The sequence below is a fragment of the Podarcis cretensis genome (assembly GCF_951804945.1).
Source record: "Podarcis cretensis genome assembly, chromosome: 5".
NCBI lineage: Eukaryota > Metazoa > Chordata > Lepidosauria > Squamata > Lacertidae > Podarcis > Podarcis cretensis.
The window spans coordinates 15,409,924-15,432,807 of record NC_137174.1 but is presented as its reverse complement, the minus strand read 5'-3'; the positions used below and the strand labels follow the sequence as shown (position 1 = coordinate 15,432,807).

The 22,884-nt window shown below is 44.5% G+C and overlaps 1 protein-coding gene across 1 annotated transcript; it reads right to left on the bottom strand.

The window, feature by feature from the left end:
- Positions 1-4,002: 4,002 nt before the first annotated feature.
- On the bottom strand, positions 4,003-22,805 carry PLAU (plasminogen activator, urokinase). Its single transcript, XM_079975349.1, has 11 exons — positions 22,680-22,805; positions 17,942-18,070; positions 16,947-17,004; positions 14,379-14,483; positions 13,058-13,232; positions 11,633-11,724; positions 10,721-10,913; positions 8,980-9,125; positions 7,497-7,634; positions 6,863-7,005; positions 4,003-5,968 (listed from the first exon to the last, which is right to left on the bottom strand). The coding sequence occupies exons 2-11, from the start codon at positions 17,999-18,001 to the stop codon at positions 5,780-5,782; spliced, it is 1,299 nt and encodes a 432-aa protein (XP_079831475.1). The 5' UTR covers positions 18,002-18,070; positions 22,680-22,805; the 3' UTR covers positions 4,003-5,779.
- Between the last annotated feature and the right edge of the window lie 79 nt (positions 22,806-22,884).

Sequence of the window (22,884 nt, the reverse complement as noted above, 5' to 3'; positions counted from 1 at the left end):
GCATGACCTTGACAGAAGAGAGAACCAGTTTAAACCAGCTGTACTCAGCTTCTCAGAAGGAATAACCCAAACATCATGAACCTTCTGCTTGTTTCTTTCACACAGAGAAGCTTCCAGAACCCTCTTGAATTAACTAGAATAGGAAAGATCTCTACACATCAGATCAATACTTTCTGTACTAAGAAAGGCAAACTGAAAGAACCTTGCCTTGGGCCTTCAGCAGTTTCTACTTCGGGTGTGACACTGGGCTGCATCCTGACTTCAGACTTGGATCGACTCTGAACCTCATTTCCTGACTTTTGGCCTTCAACGTTGGATCTCGGACTGTGGACTTTGTGGATGCTGATCAACTCTCGGATTTTGGACCTGGGCTTGGCACACTGTCTGTCTGCCAGGGGGTCAGCACATATACTAATTATAATATGTGTGAATGCAGACTGTTTCTGTCCAATTTAAATGTGAGGAAAGTGGATTAACAGCTAAATAATGCTCAAATTTAGCTAGCATTAAAATGTGGCTAGCATTAAAATGGCCGCTCACTGGGTCCAGTGATGGGCGGCTTTTGTGCCTTCCCCGTCTTCCTGAAGTCACACTGTTCCGCAGTGGCCCCATACAGTGGTACCTCAGGCTAAGTACTTAATTCGTTCTGGAGGTCTGTACTTAACCTGAAACTGTTCTTAACCTGAAGCACCACTTTAGCTAATGAGGCCTCCTGCTCCTGCCACGTCGCCGGAGCACAATTTCTGTTCTCATGCTGAAGCAAAGTTCTTAACCTGAGTTAACCTTTCTGGGTTAGCGGAGTGTGTAACCTGAAGCATATGTAACCTGAGGTACCACTGTATTCCCTTTTGACCCTGACTTGCCTCAACCCCCCAGCAGGGGCCTGAAAGGGATACACGCCCAATGCCTATGCCAAAGTTTCCTGCATCTGAAATTCAATAAAGTTGTGGCCATTTTAATCCCAAAAGATGTTGTCTGACTGATCCCAAAGTCCAGCTCCCAGAAAGCGGGGTGGGGGTGGGGGACTGTGCCTGGGTACACAATAATTTGCGCTGTTTAGCATTCTTGTTAAAGAGGAAACTGGCTTTCTCTAGAGAACGTGCTCAAAAACGCCATAAATACATCTATAGTGGGTAACTATAAAGCTAAAGGAGATCAAATGATAAAGCACAGATATGAACTCTTATCTAGCTCTGATTTATGTCTGCCTTCACAGTAAATTCTTTGTGGGCTGTTCAAAATCACAAGAGACACACTAGCTCCATCTACTGGTATACAAAAATACAACAACTGCTGGTTTATAATTGTGGTCTGTTATTTAACGTCATTTGATCTATAGGGACGCGGGTGGCGCTGTGGGTAAAACCTCAGCGCCTAGGACTTGCCGATTGCATGGTCAGCGGTTCGAATCCCCGCGGCGGGGTGCGCTCCCGCTGCTCGGTCCCAGCGCCTGCCAACCTAGCAGTTCGAAAGCACCCCCGGGTGCAAGTAGATAAATAGGGACTGCTTACCAGCGGGAAGGTAAACGGCGTTCCGTGTGCTGCGCTGGCTCGCAGGATGCAGCTTGTCACGCTGGCCATGTGACCCAGAAGTGTCTGCAGACAGCGCTGGCTCCCGGCCTATAGAGTGAGATGAGCGCACAACCCTAGAGTCTGGCAAGACTGGCCCGTACGGGCAGGGGTACCTTTACCTTTACCTATGTGATCTGTTAGGGGACGCGGATGGCGCTATGGGTAAAACCTCAGTGCCTAAGACTTGCTGATCGTAAGGTCGGCAGTTCGAATCCCCACGGCGGGGTGAGCTCCCGTCGTTCGGTCCCAGCTCCTGCCCACCTAGCAGTTTGAAACCACCCCTAAGTGCAAGTAGATAAATAGGTACCGCTTTATAGCGGGAAGGTAAACGGTGTTTCTGTGTGCGGCACTGGTGCTGGCTCGCCAGTTGCAGCTTCATCACGTTGGCCACGTGACCCAGAAGTGTCTTCGGACGGTGCCGGCTCCCGGCCTCTTGAGCGAGATGAGCGCGCAACCCTAGAGTCGGTCACGACTGGCCCGTACGAGCAGGGGTACCTTTACCTTTGCTATGTGATCTGTTATTGTGGTCTGTTATTTAACTGTTATTTATGGTGCTGGAGGAGACTCTTGAGAGTCCCATGGACTGCAAGACAATCAAACCGATCCATTCTTAAGGAAATCAGCCCTGAGTGCTCACTGGAAGGACAGATCGTGAAGCTGAGGCTCCAATACTTTGGCCACCTCATGAGAAGAGAAGACCCCCTGGAAAAGACCCTGATGTTGGGAAAGATGGAGGGCACAAGGAGAAGGGGATGACAGAGGACGAGATGGCTGGATAGTGTTCGCGAAGCTGCCAACATGTGTTTGACCAAATTGCGGGAGGCAGTGGAAGACAGGAGTGCCTGGCGTGCTCTGGTCCATGGGGTTACGAAGAGTCGGACACGACTAAACGACTAAACAACAACAACAATTTAACGTCACTCCTGAATGTCACAGTCATCAGGTTATATGTTTCATTTAGTGAAGACAGGGAGTGTCTGTACAGTAGCAGCAGCCATGGCCAGTTTGGACATATGTCTCTCCCCCCCCCCCCCCAGGACATGTCCTTTTTCAAGGGTGGAATTTCTGTCCAGTTGAATTTTTAAACATTTGCCAAAATGTCCCTGGCTATGCTTTCTGGATGAGACAGAGACATAACTAGTGGTTGAAGACTTGCTTTCCTCTTCTCTTCTCCTGCCCCCATCCTCAGCAATATATCACAGCTTCTATAGCCTATAGTATAGTAGGGGTATTTAAAATGAGTCTCACCATAGCGTCCTCTTTTTTGCTCTTCAAAATATGGCAAACCTACACCCACTTTTTCTCTTAAGGAGCTCAAGGTGGTAAACAGCGTTCTCCTCGCAATGGCCCTGGTGAGGTGAGCTGAGAGACTGTGATTGGTATAAGGCCACCCTAAACGGCCTCGGTCCAGTATATCTGAAGGAGCGTCTCCACCCCCATCGTTCTACCCAGACACTGAGATCCAGCGCCAAGGGCCTTCTGGCGGTTCCCTCACTGCGAGAAGCCAAGTTACAGGGAACCAGGCAGAGGGCCTTCTCGGTAGTGGCGCCCTCCCTGTGGAATGCCCTCCCACCAGATGTCAAAGAGAACAACAACTCCCAGACTTTTAGAAGACATCTGAAGGCAGCCCTGTTTAGGGAAGCTTTTAATGTTTGATGTATTGCAGTATTTTAATATTTTTTTGGAAGCCGCCCAGAGTGGCTGGGGAAGCCCAGCCAGATGGGCAGGGTATAAATAATAAATTATATTATTATTATTATTATTATTATTATTATTATCATCATCATCATCATCAAGTTTCATGCATGTGTGAAGCTAAACCGGAAGTTTGGAAAAAGATGAATCAAAGATTTATTTGTGATGGTGAGGTTTCAGTGGCCGTAGGCTGCGAGCATCAACCCTGCTAGCCTTCTTGTTGTCCCTCTTTACAGCATAGTTGGATGTCCAAGGCTGGTTGAAACTGAGCTCAGTGTGGTTGCAGATACCTGTAAACTTAAAGGGTGCAGTCAAGTAGGCCAGTGGAATCTATTCCAATCTGTTAAACATGGCTCTGTAATTGGCAATACAGCTTGCAAAACAGGCATGGGGACCCGACTGTCAAGTGTTTGAGAAGGGCAGTGCAAAGTGCTTTGCAAGCCCTGTGCTCAGCACGTCTCAAGCACCTGGCAACCAGCTGGTTCCTAGGTGCTTGGGAAGCACTTCTCGCAGGGGCTTTGCAGGCCCAGCTGATTGGTGCTTGAAAAGCCCCTTTTGACCAACAGCCAAACACCTGACATATTTTACATCAGATGGGCATGGCTTGCCCAAAATGGCCTTGTGGGCCTGGTAGGCTGGATTCAGCCCATGGGCCAAAGGCTCCCCAACCTTGTTGAAAAGGACCAGCTTATTGGTTTGCCCCCCCCCCAAAAAAAGTAATAGAAACAAAAGGAAGTCCACACAGCAGTAATATTTTATTGGTGTTTAAAATCCATGATTTATAAACAATAAGTTAAAGTAAGATTATTAAATAACAATTGGGGTTCCAGCCCCAGCACATATATTACATATTCATTGAATAAAACATTCTTTCATAATTATATAAAAAGGCTACTGCCAGGAGTCTTAGGAAAACAGGTAAAAATGGCAAGCAATATTTACAAATGTTCTTCATTATGAGGGACACCCTCATCTGCTGAAGCTTGACCCAGTTCAGGGTCTGTAAAATTCTGCAAGGTCAAAAATGACCTCTCTGGTCTAGCTATGCTCTGAGTTTTGCCTTGTACACACCATGTATTATACCACAACAGGGTTTTTTGTTGTTTTTTAAGGTGCGTAACAGAATTTAGTCACCTTATCATTAAAAAATTGGCAGCTGAAATACTGTCAGCAATCTACACAGAGAGTCAGACAAATATGGTAGAACCAGTCCTTTGGGCAGCAACTGGGAGTGCAAATGCCAACATAGAGGAAGGTACTGATGGTTTTTGTTGAAATAATATTCATTAGTGAACCCTGTTAAAAATGCAGCACTCTTATCTCAACAGCACCTGTGGAATTACAAGTCGTACGAAGCCAGGGACAGCTAAACCTTGGAATTAAAAATCAAAACGATTTTTTTGTTTCAATTCTGCTTCTTTTCAAAATACTTTCTCCATTGCTGTTTTTCAAAGTTGGTAGAAAATGTCAGAAATGGTATTTAATCCTGCCTTTCCTCCATCATGAAGCCCAAATTATGGCGGTACCTCATACATGAGTTTCTCACGCAGATACCCATTTAGGCACTGTGCAGCCCCAGACCTCCTGAGCTCCAGCAAAATGGTGGTGGAAATACTTCTCAAGCAACAATCTGGTCTGTGACTCAGCAAGCCATCATTGTGAGGTCAACAGACATATGCTCAATCGCCTGCTCTTCTGAGTTGCTAAGCTGCCTTAAACACACAGGACCAGCTTCATTGTAGAAGCAATCCAAATTGTGACAATATCTTAGAGACACCAATGAAGCAGTTCTGGAATCTGCACATGATGCCCCCACCAACCTTTGAGACATTGCAAACTTCTCAGATATTATGGCACATTCAGAGCCATTTGGGAATGGGAAAATATATTTGGCTGTTCCTGTGGACAACTCACTGTTTCTTGACCTGGGTGATGACACCCAGGAAGTCCCTGGGATTTTTGCTTTTGCTTGCCCTCAAACGGTTTCCAAATTCAGGTTATGACACAGGCTTGTATCTTAGACATGTTTTTTTGTCTTTGAAAAACAAACAAACCCTGACACTACACCCTACAGAGATCTAAACGCACATAATGAATCAATAGGGCAGCACAGTTGTCCTGAAATCTCATTCAATTAAATGAGTCTGAGTTGTTTTTCTGGTAAAAACCTTACCAAAAAACCCCCGCACCTACTGACAAAGTGAAATACTGACTACTGTAGATAAGGCCACATGTATATTACATTGGCTGGCTAAAACACTACTTATTTAAATATTAAATATTGAAGAGCTTCCCCACTCCACCATGGGAGAATGTGTGTTGTTCAGTGATGGTTTCTGCTTCGGACACAGCAACACAAATGTTAACGAATTGACCTGATGTTAGGTCTAATCAAGGTAGCCACCAAAGAACCGTCAACTCCAAAACAAGGCTTGGCGTTTCAATGGCCTGTAACGTTCCTTGGCTCAGTTTCCATGCTCCAGCTCCATGCTCCATGGAAAGCTGCCATATCTTCATTTAGGAAGGTAGGAACTTTTGAAATGGATGCCATTCATGTGGGTTTCGATCCAGCGAAGGTAATTTGCGACTCTCGTGTAGACGCCAGGCCTCTCTTTGTCAGCACAACCGTCGCCCCAGCTGACGATCCCATATAGCACCATCCTGTCACTGCTTGCACAAACTAGGGGACCGCCGGAATCTCCCTGATGGAACGTAAGAATAATGGTGAGCATTTAAAGAGAAGAAAGCTAGGGAAAAGCACATCTTAGGAATTCTGCTACCACTGTGGTTGCACTAGTGCCCTATTTTACAATAATGGGACACAAGGAAAGGAAGTGGCCAAGGCAGCTTAAGCTCTAGCACAGCCATTCTCAAACTTGGGTCCCTAGATGTTGTTGGACTACAACTCCTAGGTGCCAAGACCTGTGGTCAGGGGTGATGGGAGTTGTAGTCCAGCAACCTTTGGGGACCCAACTTTGCAAAAAGCTGCTCTAGCATCAAGGAATCCTCCTTCGACAGATTCCAAATTACAAAGGAGCTGGCTTAGCCCAGCGGAATAAATAGGATTGTGTTCCTTGCTGCAAACATGCATTTTGCAAGATGTTTGGTATAGGTATAGGTAAAGGGACCCCGACCATTAGGACCAGTCGTAACCGACTCTGGGGTTGCGGTGCTCATCTCGATTTATTGGCCGAGGGAGCCGGCATACAGCTTCCGGGTCATGTGGCCAGCAGGACTAAGCCGCTTCTGGCGAACCAGAGCAGCGCACAGAAACACCATTTACCTTCCCGCCGGAGCGGTACCTATTTATCTACTTGCACTTTGACATGCTTTCGAACTGCTAGGTGGGCAGGAGCAGGGACCAAGCAACGGGAGCTCACCCCGTCGCAGGGATTTGAACCACCGACTTTCTGATCGGCAAGTCCTAGGCTCTGTGGTTTAACCCACAGCGCCACCCGTGTCCCAATGTTTGGTATAGTGGGATATTAAATTCTAAATCTTCAGATGTGCATTAGGCCTATTCTAAAGAAAGGGACTGCATTAGCCAGACCATTCTGTTGACATAAAATGTAGACATTGTGCACAAGGAAACTTACTTTGCATGAATCTGTCTGCCACGTTTGATCTCCAGCACAGAACATGTTGTCCGTCACCCTGTCCTTATAGTATTTCTTACACAAAGACTGGGGTATCAGGTTGACATTGGTTGATTTCAGGATCCTTGCGAAGTAAATGTCAGCTGCAAACCAGAAACATGACAGTTGGTTGGGTTATTTTTTTCAGCGAAGTCTAAAGTGATCTTCTTCATTGCAAAAACAAAGCAATGTCAGAGCCTGCCTCACTGAATAGACTCATACACGAAACCCAAATTCCTCTTCTTCAGTCTAGCGGATAACGGCACACAAACTAAATTATGCAACCCAAACACGGCACAAAGTCTTTTGTATGTAGACTATGAGTTTGTTTGTTGCAGAACCAGAGCTGTAGTGGAGCTGGGTGCACAGAGCACATGCAACCTTAGCGATTGGCCTCTAGCAAGGTTCAAAAGCAAGGATGGGGAATTTGTGATACTCAGGGTGTTGTTGAATTCACAACTCCCAGCAGTCCCAGCCAGCATGACCAGTGGTCAGGAATGATGGGAGTTGTAGTCTAGCAGCTTCTGGAAGAGAGTGCCGGTAACACATGCCACACAACCTGCATTAGGAATGGGAAAGGTGTTTATCAACTTACTCTTGTTTTCTCTTCCATAGCCAGAAACTTCACACTGGAAATTGTCTGGAAATGAGTCTTGCGATGGCAAGCAGATGGTCTTCACAGTGTCTGACTCTTGTGCACATTGGCCAGAAGATGATCGGATCCTCATTAGGGCTAAAGAGGGAATAAAGAATGCATGTCATATTGGGAACCTTCTATCACTAAACTCATTAGAAACATAATAATATATATTTAGAGCTATCCGTTCCAGCTGCTTTTCCAGACGACATATGATTGTACAGTGGTACCTCTGGTTACGTACTTAATTCGTTCCAGAGGTCCATACTTAACCTGAAACTGTTCTTAACCTGAAGCACCACTTTAGCTAATGGGGCCTCCTGCTGCCGCACCGCCGGAACACGATTTCTGTTCTCATCCTGAAGCAAAGTTCTTAACCCGAGGTAATATTTCTGGGTTAACGGAGTCTGTAACCTGAAGCGTATGTAACCTGAAGCGTATGTAACCCGAGGTACCACTGTAGTCATGTTACTGCATTTACTTGTATGCATAATCCCTACCTCCCGGTGATAATTTAGATTGTGAGATCTGATAAAAATGTAACTTAAATTGGACTCTTTTTTATGTTCAGTGATTAATAGAGTATTTTAATGACAATAATAAAAAGTATATGTACTTTGTTAATGTGCATCTCCCCTCACCCCTTTTAATTTGCTTTTATTTATATGGCTGGTATGGTTTACTTGTTTGTTTTCTTCCATAAATGTTACATTAATATTTCATATAACATATTATATGATTCCCCATTCCCCCCGCCTTATGTATTGTATATTTTTCTGTGCTGTAAGTCACTTGAAGACCTTTGGGTGACAAGCGACTAATAAGTTTGATAAATGATAAATAAAAATAATTTGTTTAACCATAGAAACACATCGTAAGCATTTCCAGGACTGGCTAGAGATAGCGAAACATCGCCAACCCAGGAAAAATTAATCTCTTGACTACCTCAGTGAGAGAAGAAATCATCTTCCCTGACTCTCAAAGTATTTTCCTTACAATGATCTGATACAATGACCCAGCCCCAAACATTTGGTGAAAGAAGATAGCTCATTCGTACCTGTATATTTTCCTAAGCTATCATCTGCAGTCATTTTTGTATCGTTTGCAAATATGGGGATGATGTCATGACAATGAAATATGAGGTGCTTTGCTGTAAGGCTGTGTAACACACTATAATTTTAAGGCACATTTGAAGCACATTCGTTCCGTCAAAGGATTCTGGGCACTGCACATAACTCTGTGAGAGGTAAACTACAATGACTAGAATTCTTTGATAGAAAGAACTGGCTTCAAATGTGCTTTACACAACCTACACCATTTCTCACTAAAATGGGCCCTTATTTTGCAGCAGTACTCGGGTGAAACATTTGTGGCTCAGTTTTTTGCATGCTCGGGTAAAACATGTCTGTGATTCAGAAGGGAAGCTGGAGATGGCACTTACCAATATCATTATTATAATTCGTTCTCTGAAGTGTGTAGTCCTCATGAATGACAACCCTATCAACATTAAATTTTTGCTCCTTCGTATCATCAGTGTACAATTCAGACTTCCCGAGAATAACAGTCAGCTTGGATAGGTCAGGAGTGCTGAAAAGAAATTAAAACATTGATTAGGGGAAAATTTATATAGGGGCATATCTCCCCACTCTAACTTTCACATTTGCTCAGTTTTCTGTCTCGGTCACAAGAGAACAGAAACATAATTTTGCAGTCCTCTTTGTTGTTTGAGCCTCATTGTTTTGCTAGGTGAATGGTGGGGCTTAAAATTAAACATGTCTCCTAGCACATGTAGCTATTCTGTCTTAAAAATACATACATTTGTGGACATCTCATTTTGAACCAGCAAAACATGAGCATATATCAACACAAAACTTTTTTTATAGAAAAGGATTGCTTTTTACAACAGACTGTTTCGAATTCCAAAAAGTTCTAAAGCACTTCTTCAAATATATCAATTTCATATATTTCTTGGTAAACAAAGATATAGCAGTAGCAATATCCTACAATTTAATAAATCACTTTCTAAACTTTGGTTGGTTTTTTTAAATAAGTTTTCCAGTATTTAGGATGCAATCCTATAACAATTTTAGGACTCGATGGGTCTTCTTTTACTAACATGCACAGGCTGTCCCTAACCATGTCCACTCAGAAGTAAGTCCTATTGAATTCAATGGCGCTTACTCCTTGTGTATCATAAGCCTTATATGGGTACATTCCTTCTGGTCTAGAACATTTGTGGATGAGAATTAAAATGTGTTTGTATAGGATTGTGAAATTTTAGCATACAGATGGGCTTTATTAACTGAGGGGGAAAAAAGAAAAAGTCTTTGGTAACAGAAAAGGTCACCAACTTTTTTAAAGCTAGCCATTTCTTAAAAACACGCAAGTACTTACAAGTACTGCACTGGCAGGCAAATATTATTTATAGCTATCAAGTGGCCATTACAATATAAACGCCAAAAGAAAATATATGTAAGTTAAGTAATTGATCTAGGGGAAAGATAACTTCTGCAAGTGCAGCTGAAACTTACACACTTACAGTGCAAACCTATGCAGAATTCAATAAGCTAAGTATGTGTAGGACTACAGTCATGGACTGTAATACTAAACCCACTTACGTGACAGGAACCTTCACTGATTTTAATGAGACTTAACCCTCAGCAATCCTAAGACTGGGCTATGCATCAATTTTGTCACTGAGGAGAAAGCTCTGGGACCTTCATTATATATTTTTAGGCATCAGGCGAAAACATTCAACCAGGCCTTTGGCTAATTAATATTCTACAGCCTTTTAAATGAGTCTATGGGAATGTGGGGTATTGTTTTGTTGTTTTGTTTTACTTATTTACTTGGTGAACTGCCCTGAGATCCTATGATGAAGGATAGTTTATAATCTAATAATGAAATGAAATGAAAAAACACAGGAAAGTTGCCTTATACTGCCAGACCACTGGCCCGTCCAGTTCATTGGCCTGTTGCCAACATTGCCTAGCCATGGGAGTCTTTTCCTAGCCCTACCTGCAGAAGGAGCATGAGACCTTTTGCACACAGAGCATATGCTGTACCAGTGAGCTAAAATCCCTCCCTTTCACAGTATGGGATGTTGACTAAGGGATCTCTTATCTAGAAAACAATTCTGAAGTGGAGAATTAAAAGGAAAAAGTTGATTGTGAAGCACTTACTTGCTTCCGAAGCAGTGTGCCGCTGTCAGGACCCAACATGGATCTATGAGGCTGCCGCCACAAAGAAACTGACTACCTCCTCTCTTATCGGTGTGGTAGATGGTTGCTATCCAAGGCTGAGACTCGATGGGTGCTTTGTAACCGCCCACAATCTTGAAGTACTTGCGGAAGCTCCTCTGGCCACATGTGGCTTCTGTAAAAGGAAGAGAGAGCCTCAAGGATTTGCCCCAGTGAAGAACAAACATAGCTTTAGCTCTTCGCAATAAAGACTAGGTCCTCAGGGTAGCAAGATCCCCAAAGATCTGCAAAGTTTGGCTGCCCCTCACAAATTTCTAGGCCGAGGTTAAGGTCTGATCAACACCTTCCAACCGATGATATGGAAACATCCTTCCAGAATTTGTACCGCTAGGACTGCAGGTGAGGGGCCACAGATAGAAGAAGAGTTTGGATTTGATATCCCGCTTTATCACTACCCGAAGGAGTCTCAAAGCAGCTAACATTCTCCTTTCCCTTCCTCCCCCACAACAAACACTCTGTGAGGTGAGTGGGGCTGAGAGACTTCAGAAAAGTGTCACTGGCCCAAGGTTACCCAGCAGCTGCATGTGGAGGAGCAGAGACGCGAACCCGGTTCCCCAGATCTACAGCTCTTAACCACTGCACCACTCTTAATGCTCCCTCTGCATAGAATGCTCGCACACTGGGGAACAGGCTAAGCGAAAATCCTTCTACTGAACATGCTAGCTGTCTACTGGCAAATTATTTTTGTCTACTTAACTTGCCAAAGTTAGTATCTGGCCCAGAATAGGAATTTCTTCGGCTTACAGTGCTTGGCTTCATTATGAACTGGTTTTTGTGTGCCTTGCTTTGATTTTAAAAGTTTATAAGCACCTGGCACCCTAAGTAATAACATACCTTTTCGGCATACGTCGATTTTGCAGGATGTTGAAGAGGTTCGATAACCATTCCTAACGTAACACCACGGCTTGGATCGGCCATCTGGATTTCTGAAAAACAATTGAATATTGCCTTCAAAAGAATGATCCTCAGTAATACCAACGCCAACCTGCAGGGGCAGCAGAATGCCTCCACTTCATGTAGGTCATAGTACAGTATGCTGAAGTCATCCAGTTCACCTATATTCTTAGTAATGCTAGTTAAATATTCCTGCAGGGCACTAATCCTGCAAACTACCAAGTATAACTATTGGCAACGTTGAACAGAACCCTTGAATCTGGCAAAGTTGCCTAAAGAAGGGATTTCAGTAGGTGGGGCAAGGTGCCCCAGGCAAAATAATTCTTTTGCTCAACTATTAGTTATACTTTGTCCTTGTAATCCAAAGAGAACCATACGGAATCCCTGTTTGCATCAACAAAGACAATGTGAATGAAATCCTAACCATTCTTAAAAGTACAAGTTATAGTAGAAGATCTAGCCATTCACCACAGCTGATGTTCTTGTGGAGTGCCAGTCAGATGATTTGATGCATTATTATTCAAAAGCATTGTTATTGTGGGACGCGGGTGGGTTAAACCACAGAGTCTAGGACTTGCCAATCAGAAGGTCGGCGGTTCGAATCCCTGTGACGGGGTGAGCTCCCGTTGCTCGGTCCCTGCTCCTGCCAACCTAGCAGTTCAAAAGCACGTCAAAGTGGAAGTAAATAAATAGGTACCACTCCAGCGGGAAGGTAAACAGCGTTTATGTGCGCTGCTCTGGTTTGCCAGAAGCGGCTTAGTCATGCTGGCCACATGACCCGGAAGCTGTACGCCGGCTCCCTTGGCCAATAAAGCGAGATGAGCGCCGCAACCCCAGAGTCAGTCACGACTGGACCTAATGCTCAGGGGTCCCTTTAAAGGTAAAGGTAAAGGTACCCCTGCCCGTACGGGCCAGTCTTGACAGACTCTGGGGTTGTGCGCCCATCTCACTTAAGAGGCCAGGGGCCAGCGCTGTCCGGAGACACTTCCGGGTCACGTGGCCAGCGTGACAAAGCTGCATCTGGCGAGCCAGCGCAGCACACGAAACGCCGTTTACCTTCCCGCTGGTAAGCGGTCCCTATTTATCTACTTGCACCCGGAGGTGCTTTCGAACTGCTAGGTTGGCAGGCGCTGGGACCGAGCAGCGGGAGCGCACCCCGCCGCAGGGATTCGAACCGCCGACCTTTCGATCGGCAAGCCCTAGGCGCTGAGGCTTTAACCCACAGCGCCACCCGCGTCCCCAGGGGTCCCTTTACCTTTTACCTATTCAAATGCACATAGCAACTGTGGAACTATGGGCTGGGAAAAAAATAAAAAAATAGGGCAGCTGGACATATAGCAGTACATTCCGTTGCATTTCAGTTACCTGCAGAAGTTGTGCTTTCCTAACCCAAGTTTCATGGCATTCTCCATGCCATCATGATAAGGCCATCTCTGCAGTGAAGGGGAGTCCCAATGCAGGCACCTGTCACCTTTCTCATTCACGGACAAAGTCCCTCTGTAGTCCTCCCCGTTGTCTGTATAGCAGCGACTTTCAGCATCTGTCGAGAAAACAAGAGGATTGTCAGCGCTGATGGAGAATTGGCAGCTGAGAGGTTCCATGGAATCCATTGAGACAAAGGATTTTTGTCATGTTAAATCTTGACTTGCCAGTGCCAGGATGTTATTGCCAACGTGTCTATACTTCTCTGCATTTCATTTCTCTCTGACTTTGTCGTTGTCAGTCCCACCCCACCTACCATATTTATATAAACCTATAATTCAAGAAAGCGCTTCATACATTTCATGAAGTGGGCCCCGTGAGATTTTGCTGTTTTGCTGCAACAGACTAACATAACCCTGCCTCTGGATTCTGGAACTATAGGGCCAGATCCAGCAAACCAATTCCACTAGTGGAAGCCAGCTTGACTGCTACCACTAGCACAACAGGGAATTTTCTGCTCTCCTCCCCCTGCACCCCCCCCCCGTGCTTCCTCCAAAACTGCTCTGGAAAGTTGGGAGAACCCACAAAACAGTGGACAGGAGCGAGGAGGGAGAGGGTCATCATTCCATCAAGCAAACAGAGATGATTGCGCAGGTGGAACAATTACATTAGTGCTGCGCTGATTTTTACTCTATCTTTTCAGATACCCGTTCTCAAAGTGGTTTACAGCTCAAGTAAGCCTCCCAACCCAGGGACGTGGGTGGCACTGTGGGTTAAACCACAGAGCCTAGGACTTGCCGATCAGAAGGTTGGCGGTTCAAATCCCCATGATGGGGTGAGCTCCCGTTGCTCAGTCCCTGCTCCTGCCAACCTAGCAGTTTGAAAGCACATCAAAGTGCAAGTAGATAAATAGGTACCGCTGTGGCGGGAAGGTAAATGGCGTTTCCATGCGCTGCTCTGGTTTGCCAGAAGCAGCTTAGTCATGCTGGCCACATGACCCGGAAGCTGTACGCCAGCTCCCTCGGCCAATAAAGCAAGATGAGCACCGCAACCCCAGAGTCGTCCACAACTGGACCTAATGGTCAGGGGTCCCTTTACCTTTAAGCCTCCCACCCAATCTCTTGTTTCTTTTTTTGGGGGGGGGGAGTGTCCAGAGTGGCTTTGTCTGTTCCAAAAAACTGGAGGATTTATTGGCGTTCTTTAATTTCTAAAGGCCGTGAGTTGTTGAGTAAAAACGGAAACAAGTTTTGAAGTGATCACCTACCGATTTCACAGTGGTCCCCACTATATCCTTTGGGGCATAAGCAACGTCTCATTCCAGAAAAGAGGTAGTAGGAGACACAGGTTCCTCCATTCAGACAGGTGCAACCTGCAAACAAGACATTGCGGGGAAATTGTAATATGCCACCCTGTAGGCCAAACATCACATCACATCACATCCAAATGCGTAGCAAAACTTCAGTGGGCCCCTTCTTCAAGGACAGCCTTCCTCACCCTATTGCCCTCTAGATATTTTATGCAACTCCCATCAGCCCCACCCAGAAGACTGCTCTAAGAAAAAGAAGCTTTAGGAAGAAAGACAGATTCTCCATCCAATGCCTTTCCTTCCATGGGAACCATAATGTTTCTTTGAGAGAGAGAGAGGAAGAAGAAGAAGAAGAAGAAGAAGAAGAGGAGGAGGAATTTGGATTTGATATCCCGCTTTATCACTACCCGAAGGAGTCTCAAAACGGCTAACATTCTCCTTTCCCTTCCTCCCCCACAACAAACACTCTGTATTTGGTTAACATCTAAAAATATAGACTTATTCAAAAACAACTACGAGCCGATGTGGAAGGCCATAAGGAAAGATCTGGAAAAATGGGGAGGGCTGAAACTGTCATTCTGGGGAAGGATTAACACAATCAAGATGAATGTTTTATCAAGACTTATGTTCCTATTCCAGACCATCCCTATAATTAAGGGGAGCCGAATCTTTAAAGACTGGCAAAGAACACTCTCAAGATACATATGGCAGGGCAAAAAACCTAGAATTCAGTTCAAATTATTGACAGATATAAAGGAAAGGGGGGGCTTTGCCCTGCCAGATTTAAAGCTGTACTACGAGGCATCATGCCTTTGCTGGATAAAGGATTGGGTAAAGTTGGCGAACACGGAGCTACTCGATTTAGAGGGCTTCGACAATAGATTCGGCTGGCATGCCTATTTATGGAAGAACAAAAGGAAAGTACATAAGGGATTTGAAAATCATATTTTTAGAGGCCCGCTAATCGAAATATGGGAAAAATACAAAAACCTGTTAGAGCCGAAAACACCACATTGGCTATCACCTCTTGAAGTAATGAGCATAAAGGCTATTAATATGAGAAGCAACTGGGCAACATATAGCCAGTTGTTAACTAAGGTCGATGGGAAATGGAAGCTAAAACCGTATGAACAAGTAAAGGAGTATGTCTATGACTGGCTACACCATCTCCAGGTGAATCAGATGTTTAGCAAAGATACTAAAGAAAGAGGATATGCAGAAAAAGATTCCAAATTCCAAACGGAGATAATAAATAATGAAGTGAAAATTATATCTAAGATGTATAGGATGCTGCTAGACTGGAACCTAGGCGATGAGGAAGTTAAATCAGTGATGATTCGCTGGGCAAGGGATGTAGGTCATAGCATACAATTTGAAGATTGGGAAGAACTTTGGAAGGAGGGGCTAAACTTTACGGCGTGTATAACGATAAAGGAAAATGTCATGAAGATGTTTTATAGGTGGTATTTAACACCGATGAAATTATCAAAAATGTACAATGTGGATAAAAAGTGTTGGAAATGTAAAGATGAGGAGGGCTCCTTCTACCATATGTGGTGGGAGTGTGGAAGAGTGAAACAGTTCTGGGAGAAAATATACATTGAATTAAAGAAGATCCTAAAATATACGTTCAGAAAGAAATCAGAAATTTTCCTGTTAGGGATATTAGGGCAAGAGATAAAAAAGGAAGACCGTAGAATAGTATATTATGCAGTACTAGCCCAAAAGTGGAAACAGCAGGAAATACCAACGGTGGAGGAGTGGAGATCTAAGCTGTTGGACTACGCAGAGCTGGATAAATTAACAGGAAAAATTAGGTATATAAGAGACCAAGTGTTCATCAAGGATTGGGGAAAGTACGTGGATTATCTGGAATGTATTAGTGAGGGACAAACAATGCTAAAGGGATTCAGAGACGCACTGTGAAAGACTATGAGTTATTGTGCAAAGCAAATAGGAGACAGAGATAGGTACAATGACAATACAAGCAGAGAAACGCATGACTCTGATTACTGCTTCGAATGATTTATGGACAAGCTGAAGGAAGTCTTGAAAGGGATGGTTATGTAATAATGTTGATGGGAAAATTATAAGTTTGTGTATCTCTTACTTTCCTATTTTCTGTATTTCTTTGTTCTCTACTTTCTGTATTTTGACTTTCTTACATATGTGTTAGTTTTCATTTTCTTTTATGGAATTAATTAATAAAAAGAATGGGGAAAAAAAAGAGACTTCAAAGAAGTCTGACTGGCCCAAGGTCACCCAGCAGCTGCATGTGGAGGGGCGGGGAAGCGAACCCAGTTACCCAGATTACGAGTCAACCGCTCTTAATCACTACACCACACTGGGAATCGCCAGGAGATATTGCAGAGAGAAAGCAGAGGGTGATGAAAGGGTTAAGTGGTGCTATCTCAAAGAAGGGGCTATCAGAGGTTCATTACATGTGCAAAACAAGGAATTTGGCACATTGTCAAAGAGCAGCAGCAGTTTTCAGATGTCAACAAAAAGCTGCAAAGATTTCTTTACCTTTATGTTCATATTTAGCTTTGCTTCCCAGCTTGCGATCTTTCTTCCAGTGGTGAAACTAAGAGGGAACAAAGACAGACACAAATTATTCTAAAGGAAAAATAAGGAAGCATTATTTAGATGAAGCTAATCCTAAATAACTCCCCCTCCCCTTATTTTCATTTCCCTCATAACAACCCTGAGAGGTAGGGCAGTTTCTTACAGATGATTTCGCTAAGCTTTAGGGTGTAAAGCAGGGCTAACCAACATGGTGTTCTCAGTTCTTGTTGGACCATCATCCCTGACCACTGTCCATACTGGTTGGGGCAGATGAAAGTTGTAGTCCAATCATATATAATGGGTGGCTTCTGCAGATGTGTACTGCTGTGCATTAAATCAGGGGTGGCTTGGACTACATGTATGTATGTATGTATGTATGTATGTATGTGTTCCATAATTCTTAAAAAATAATTTTGTGGAGAAGAGACTTTCTGCAGCTAAGTCACATATGGTGGGGCAGGCAGAATCATATCTAATCTTCTATTATGTAAGAGAGAAGCAGGCAGAAGGGTGAGGTGGAGGAGGAAGCAGAAGAACCAAGGGTTTGGGAAAGAACTAGACAGTTGCTTGAAAAAGCAAGGGGAGAAGGGATAGCTTTAAAGGGCAGGTTAGAAGAAGCAGTCCAGGGAAATGAGGAGAGGAGAGCAGAGGAAGAAGTCTGTTTTGTGTGTGTGTTGTACGGACTGGGAGATGGAAAGGGCAGAGAGGTGATCAAAAGGAAGGGAATGTTGAGGTACACATATTGCTTTGAAATAAATATGTAAAAAAGTATTTATCAGGTTATACATCCCAGGGTACAACCTCCTGCACGTACCAGCAGTAACCAAAAAAGAAAGAAGTTGCTAAAAATAGGTTGGGGCCATGGGTGAAAGAGGAAGCTTTGCATTTATGGTCAAACATGGAAATATGCACAAGCGCTTGTCAGTTGGAGTTCCTGCCACGGTTGCAAAACTTACTGATGCTATGTCTGTGACGAGAACGCTCAGCATTACAGAGATGGTGACGAGTAACTTCATGGCGTTGGGCAACAGGTTCCTATCTCCACCAGTTTGGTTCACTTCCTGGGTCCTTCTTTACACAGGTTTCTGCAAGCAAAGGAATAAGCTCAGGTTTGTAATGTGGAACAAAGATGGGACCAAACTGGTTTTTTCTTTCCAACTTGAATAGCCTTTCGTTGGTGAGGGGATATGTTAAGCTGATTTTCTTTCTCCCTGTTCCGTACTCAGGTTGAAGCTGAGGATGTCTATCAAGGGAGAACCACCAGCAGGGTGGTGTCTTCAGGTCCCACCTGCCTGGTCCTCCTTAACCCTTTGTGCTTCCTTCTCTCCAACACCTGGTAGCAAACAGGGTGATCAATGCACAAGGCTCTTCTGATCCACCACAGTGGCCCCAGCCCTGGTCCTAGCTCTGGAGGCAGATGCAAGTTTTTCCCGGAAAGTTGAAGGCATTGTTGCCCGTCATCCCACGATGCACCACTGGTAAACAGGTTTCACAGATTTCTGTAGTGTTCTGAAAACCTGCTCGGCCAGAAATTATAATGGAAATGTGTGTACACCGAGAGCAACAATATCAGTATCATGTTGCCTTTGATTCTATCATCTGTCGCCAGCCTACTGTCTAATCACTAGAAATAAGCATAACAGGCAATTCATGGTGCAATTTCTCCCCTTTTCCACAAGACAAAATCCTGCTCTTTATACCTGGATTCCACCCTCAGTTTTTGCATTTTGAGGAAATAGTGTTCTCTTGAGCTCCTTTTTTGTTGGAATGATTAGAGAAGAGCTGCACTAATGCAATACCCCTGTTCCAAATACGTGATATGAAAATGCCCCATTGATTTCTGTGAAACATACTCCTACGTAAGTGGCATTTTGGATTATTACACTGCGAGGGTCTGTGTCAGTCTCAGGGAAAGCACTGATCATATTGCAATCACACTTGCCTGGAAGTAAATCCTATGGTGGGAGTATTGTTTAATTTGTTATTATGTTATGTGTTTTGTGCTTTATATTGTAAGTGGCCCTGGAATCCCCGGCCGAAGGGTGGTATATAAATTTAATAATTAATAATAACTTGGTGAGACTTTCTTCCAAACAGACCAACATATGATTGTGCTGGGAATGAAGAAACACCTCAGTGCTCCCTTTTACCAATAATGACAACCATTTAGCAGGCTGTCGGTAATTAGCAATTTGTTAATTTGATTTCAAAGTATAAGTGGTAGACTATAATTATTGAGCTTTAAATCAATCTGGCAGAGATTCTCCTCTCTCTTACAGAAAGTGTTCGTGCACATAGTAGGAGATTGCTCCATTAAAAGCTGGCGCCTTAACTTGACGAAGGGATGAACTCATTCTCAAAAAAGCCTGAGGGTATTTCATCTCTGCGTGTAGGGACAAAGCGCAATGTTTCAGGAAGGCGTTTGGAAATAAACGGGCGCATCTATTGCCAAATTTGGTGACAAACCACCACCTGCTTGATTCAGGCAGCCCTTCTGTTGAAACTGAGGATTAAGGGGTAAGCTGTGCAAAAGGCTGATGATGGAGGCTTAAAATATCAGTTGTAACTCGTTCACCTCCAGTTTGTAATTTTCGCGAAGTTAAAAACAGGAAAGCAAAAGTGCAGCGAAATAAAATCCCATTGGACGAAAGTGGGACTTACTTCTGAGTAAGAAAGCGTAGGATCGGGCTGCATGGCCGCAATTCTATGCACACTCACTTAGGAGCAACCCTTGCTGAATCTCATGTTTTACAGTAGTGACACAGGTGGCACTGTGGGTTAAACCACAGAGCCTAGGACTTGTCGATCAGAAGGTTGGCGGTTCGAATCCCCGTGACGGGATGAGCTCCCGTTGCTCGGTCCCTGCTGGTTCACCAGAAGTGGCTCAGTCATGCTGGCCACATAACCCGGAAACTGTACGCCGGCTCCCTCGGCCAATAAAGCGAGATGAGCGCCGCAACCCCAAAGTCGGTCACGACTGGACCTAATGGTCAGGGGTCCCTTTACCTTTACCTTTACTGGGCCGTAAAACAGTTGCATTAGGAGAACAGTAATTTCGAGGGATCCAGCAACTTGCATAGGGATGTCCTGTTATGCTGGCAAACTCCTGCATCAGGACCGCCTATCTGCTTGGTCTGTCCTGCTTCTGCTATACATTCTCAAGCTCCAAGCAGCCTTCAGCTTGCCTAGTGATCGAAGTGCTGATCGTTGCGCAGGTTGTCACTTTCCCCCTCTGCTTTCCCTGGCTGACTTTCGCTCACTTGGCCACTGACAACCACGCAGACTTGACTCTCTGATTGGAGCGATCCCTGAACTGCATGCCTATGAGGTGAACACCTTGCGCTGGCATGTGACTCACACCAGCCCAAGCTATTGAGGGCTGGAATCCCGACAGGACCATCTCCTCAGAGACACCTTTCTTACTACAAGTAAGTGGCGTCTTTCCAGACCTTATCCAAGGCAAGGCACAGCTGCGCTGAAACCAAGCAAACCACGGCTACCACCTGCTCAAATTAAAACGAAAACAAAGATCCCAACCATTGCTCACTGGTATAGGCAAATTAGTTGTATTATGTGCAAATTCAAACCTGCTTGATAAATATTGCTGAGACTGAATCCTGCCTAGGAAGTACTCATTGGGCAGATATTAACCACCCGGTCCCTCTTAGGCATCAAGGTGTTGCCCTCTCCCTCTTCTGATGTAGCAGACCATTCAGGTGACCCTATTTTCCAGGGACAGTCCCGGATTTACAGAAGCCACCCTTGTTTCTGATTTGATCCTAGAATGTCCTGTTTTTCCTTTAGGACGTCCCTATTTTCACTGGAGTTGCGTGACCCCTGAGCCAAGGAGATAAGTAACTATACAGCTTTTAGAAGACATCTGAAGGCAGCCCTGTGTAGGGAAGTTTTTAAATGTTTTGTTGCAGGTTTTTTATATGTTGGAAGCTGCCCAGAGTGGCTGGGACAACCCGGTCATATGGGCAGGGTATAAATATTATTATTATTACTCATTCAAATATCCGTTATTAGGCATAGCAAACTACACATTATCAAACAGACACCGTATACAAATTGTACTATTATTATGGAATAAAGGTAAAGGTAAAGGTACCCCTGCCCATACGGGCCAGTCTTGACAGACTCTGGGGTTGTGCGCCCATCTCACTTAAGAGGCCAGGGGCCAGCGCTGTCCGGAGACACTTCCGGGTCACATGGCCAGCGTGACATCGCTGCTCTGGCGAGCCAGAGCCGCACACGGTAACGCCGTTTACCTTCTCGATGGTAAGCGGTCCCTATTTATCTACTTGCACCCGGAGGTGCTTTTGAACTGCTAGGTTGGCAGGCGCTGGGACCGAGCAGCGGGAGCGCACCCCGCCGCAGGGATTCGAACCGCCGACCTTTCGATCGGCAAGCCCTAGGCGCTGAGGCTTTAACCCACAGTGCCACCTGCGCCCCTGTATTATTATGGAATAGGATATCCCTATTTTCATCAGATAAATGTTGGAGGGTCTAGATGCTGCTCTTCTCCTGTCCACTTTGTATAAATACCCATCAAGCCCTCTATCATAGATACAGGGCAGGTATTTGCACACCATATATGTGAATGGGAAGTGTGACTACTGGCTTTGTCAATGGCAGCTTGCCCATTACTTTTACTACGGCCACGTCTGCCATGCTTATTTGCTGGCTCCTGTTCAAAGAGCGCTGGCTTGCTGAGCAAGAATACTGCACACTCTGTTTCCCAGAAGCATCAGCCCAGTGCCTGAGCCTGCCTGCAGTGCAGAGGGATCAAGGTGCGGTATAGCATTAGCAGGACACCTGGAATCACATCGGAGCATCAGGGAGCTGCCTTTGCGCCTGCTTAGCCCCTGCCCTAATGGTCTGCAGGACCGAAGTTCTAAGCACAAGTTGAAAAAGCTGCACAATCCCAATGAAATCTAAAAGGCAGATCCAATCGCCTCAAAGTGCAAGACAGATGCATTTGACTCCCTTAACCAGATCATGCCGGACGGTCACAAAGGAACAGCAAGAGGAGAGACGCTGAAAAAAATCGCTTGTATGTCTTTCATCCGCAGCTAAAAATTCTAAAATTGGCAGATAGAAGTCTACCCCATTCTTTCTAAAAGCACTCGGCGTAATTATATGAATGTAAATCCAAAGCAACACAAAACTACAAGCAATGACAAAACTGCCTGGATGGAAACTGACATGTCAGAACACACTGAAATTGTGTTTAGCCTTTAGCCCCAAATGTTCACAGTTTCTTTGCAATCAGATATTGTCTCCTAAGATCTAATGCAGGTTCAAAACCAAAACAGACCATATTACAGCAGGAAAAGATTCAATAAGGTGGTATTAAAACACAAGCAGACAAACATAACAAAGACATATTCACGTTAAGTATAATCACAGCATTCTATTCTTTTTAAATTGCCAATCTTGTTTGGAAAAACATATTCCAGACCTTGCAAGACTCTTCTGCATGTACAATCAAGCCTCTTGCAAAGAGGCGTTTATTGCTTTAAAAGGGAGCACCACAACAATAAAGCTTTGAGATGACTGAAAAGAGAATAAAGTCTCCGAGCATTAAAAAGTTGCAGCCATCATTCAACGGGGCTCTTTAAAACTTGTGTGTGGGCAATAGTTAATATAATTATATTTCATATAACTAAGATTTAAAGGTGTTGGACTTACCAGATGGAACAACAGTGGCAAAACTGTGCTGTGCTCTGTGATAATATTGCTATAGCGGAAGGCTTAGCCTCTCAGTGCGCTCACTTTGACTGTTCTGCAGAGGAAACATAACTCTATATAAACCCTCACACAGAGCCCTGATTGGACGGCTCTACCCTATGATGCATTCCAGCTTGATGACAAGAATGATATCATTCCACACTGC

Coding starts and splice junctions, on each gene's coding strand:
- PLAU (XM_079975349.1), bottom strand. CDS start 18,001: ATGAAGTTACTCGTCACCATCTCTGTAATGCTGAGCGTTCTCGTCACA. Junction 10,914..11,632: donor AATCGACGTATGCCGAAAAG/GTATGTTATTAC, acceptor TTCCTTTTACAG/AAGCCACATGTGGCCAGAGG. Junction 7,635..8,979: donor GAATTATAATAATGATATTG/GTAAGTGCCATC, acceptor TTCCCTCTTTAG/CCCTAATGAGGATCCGATCA.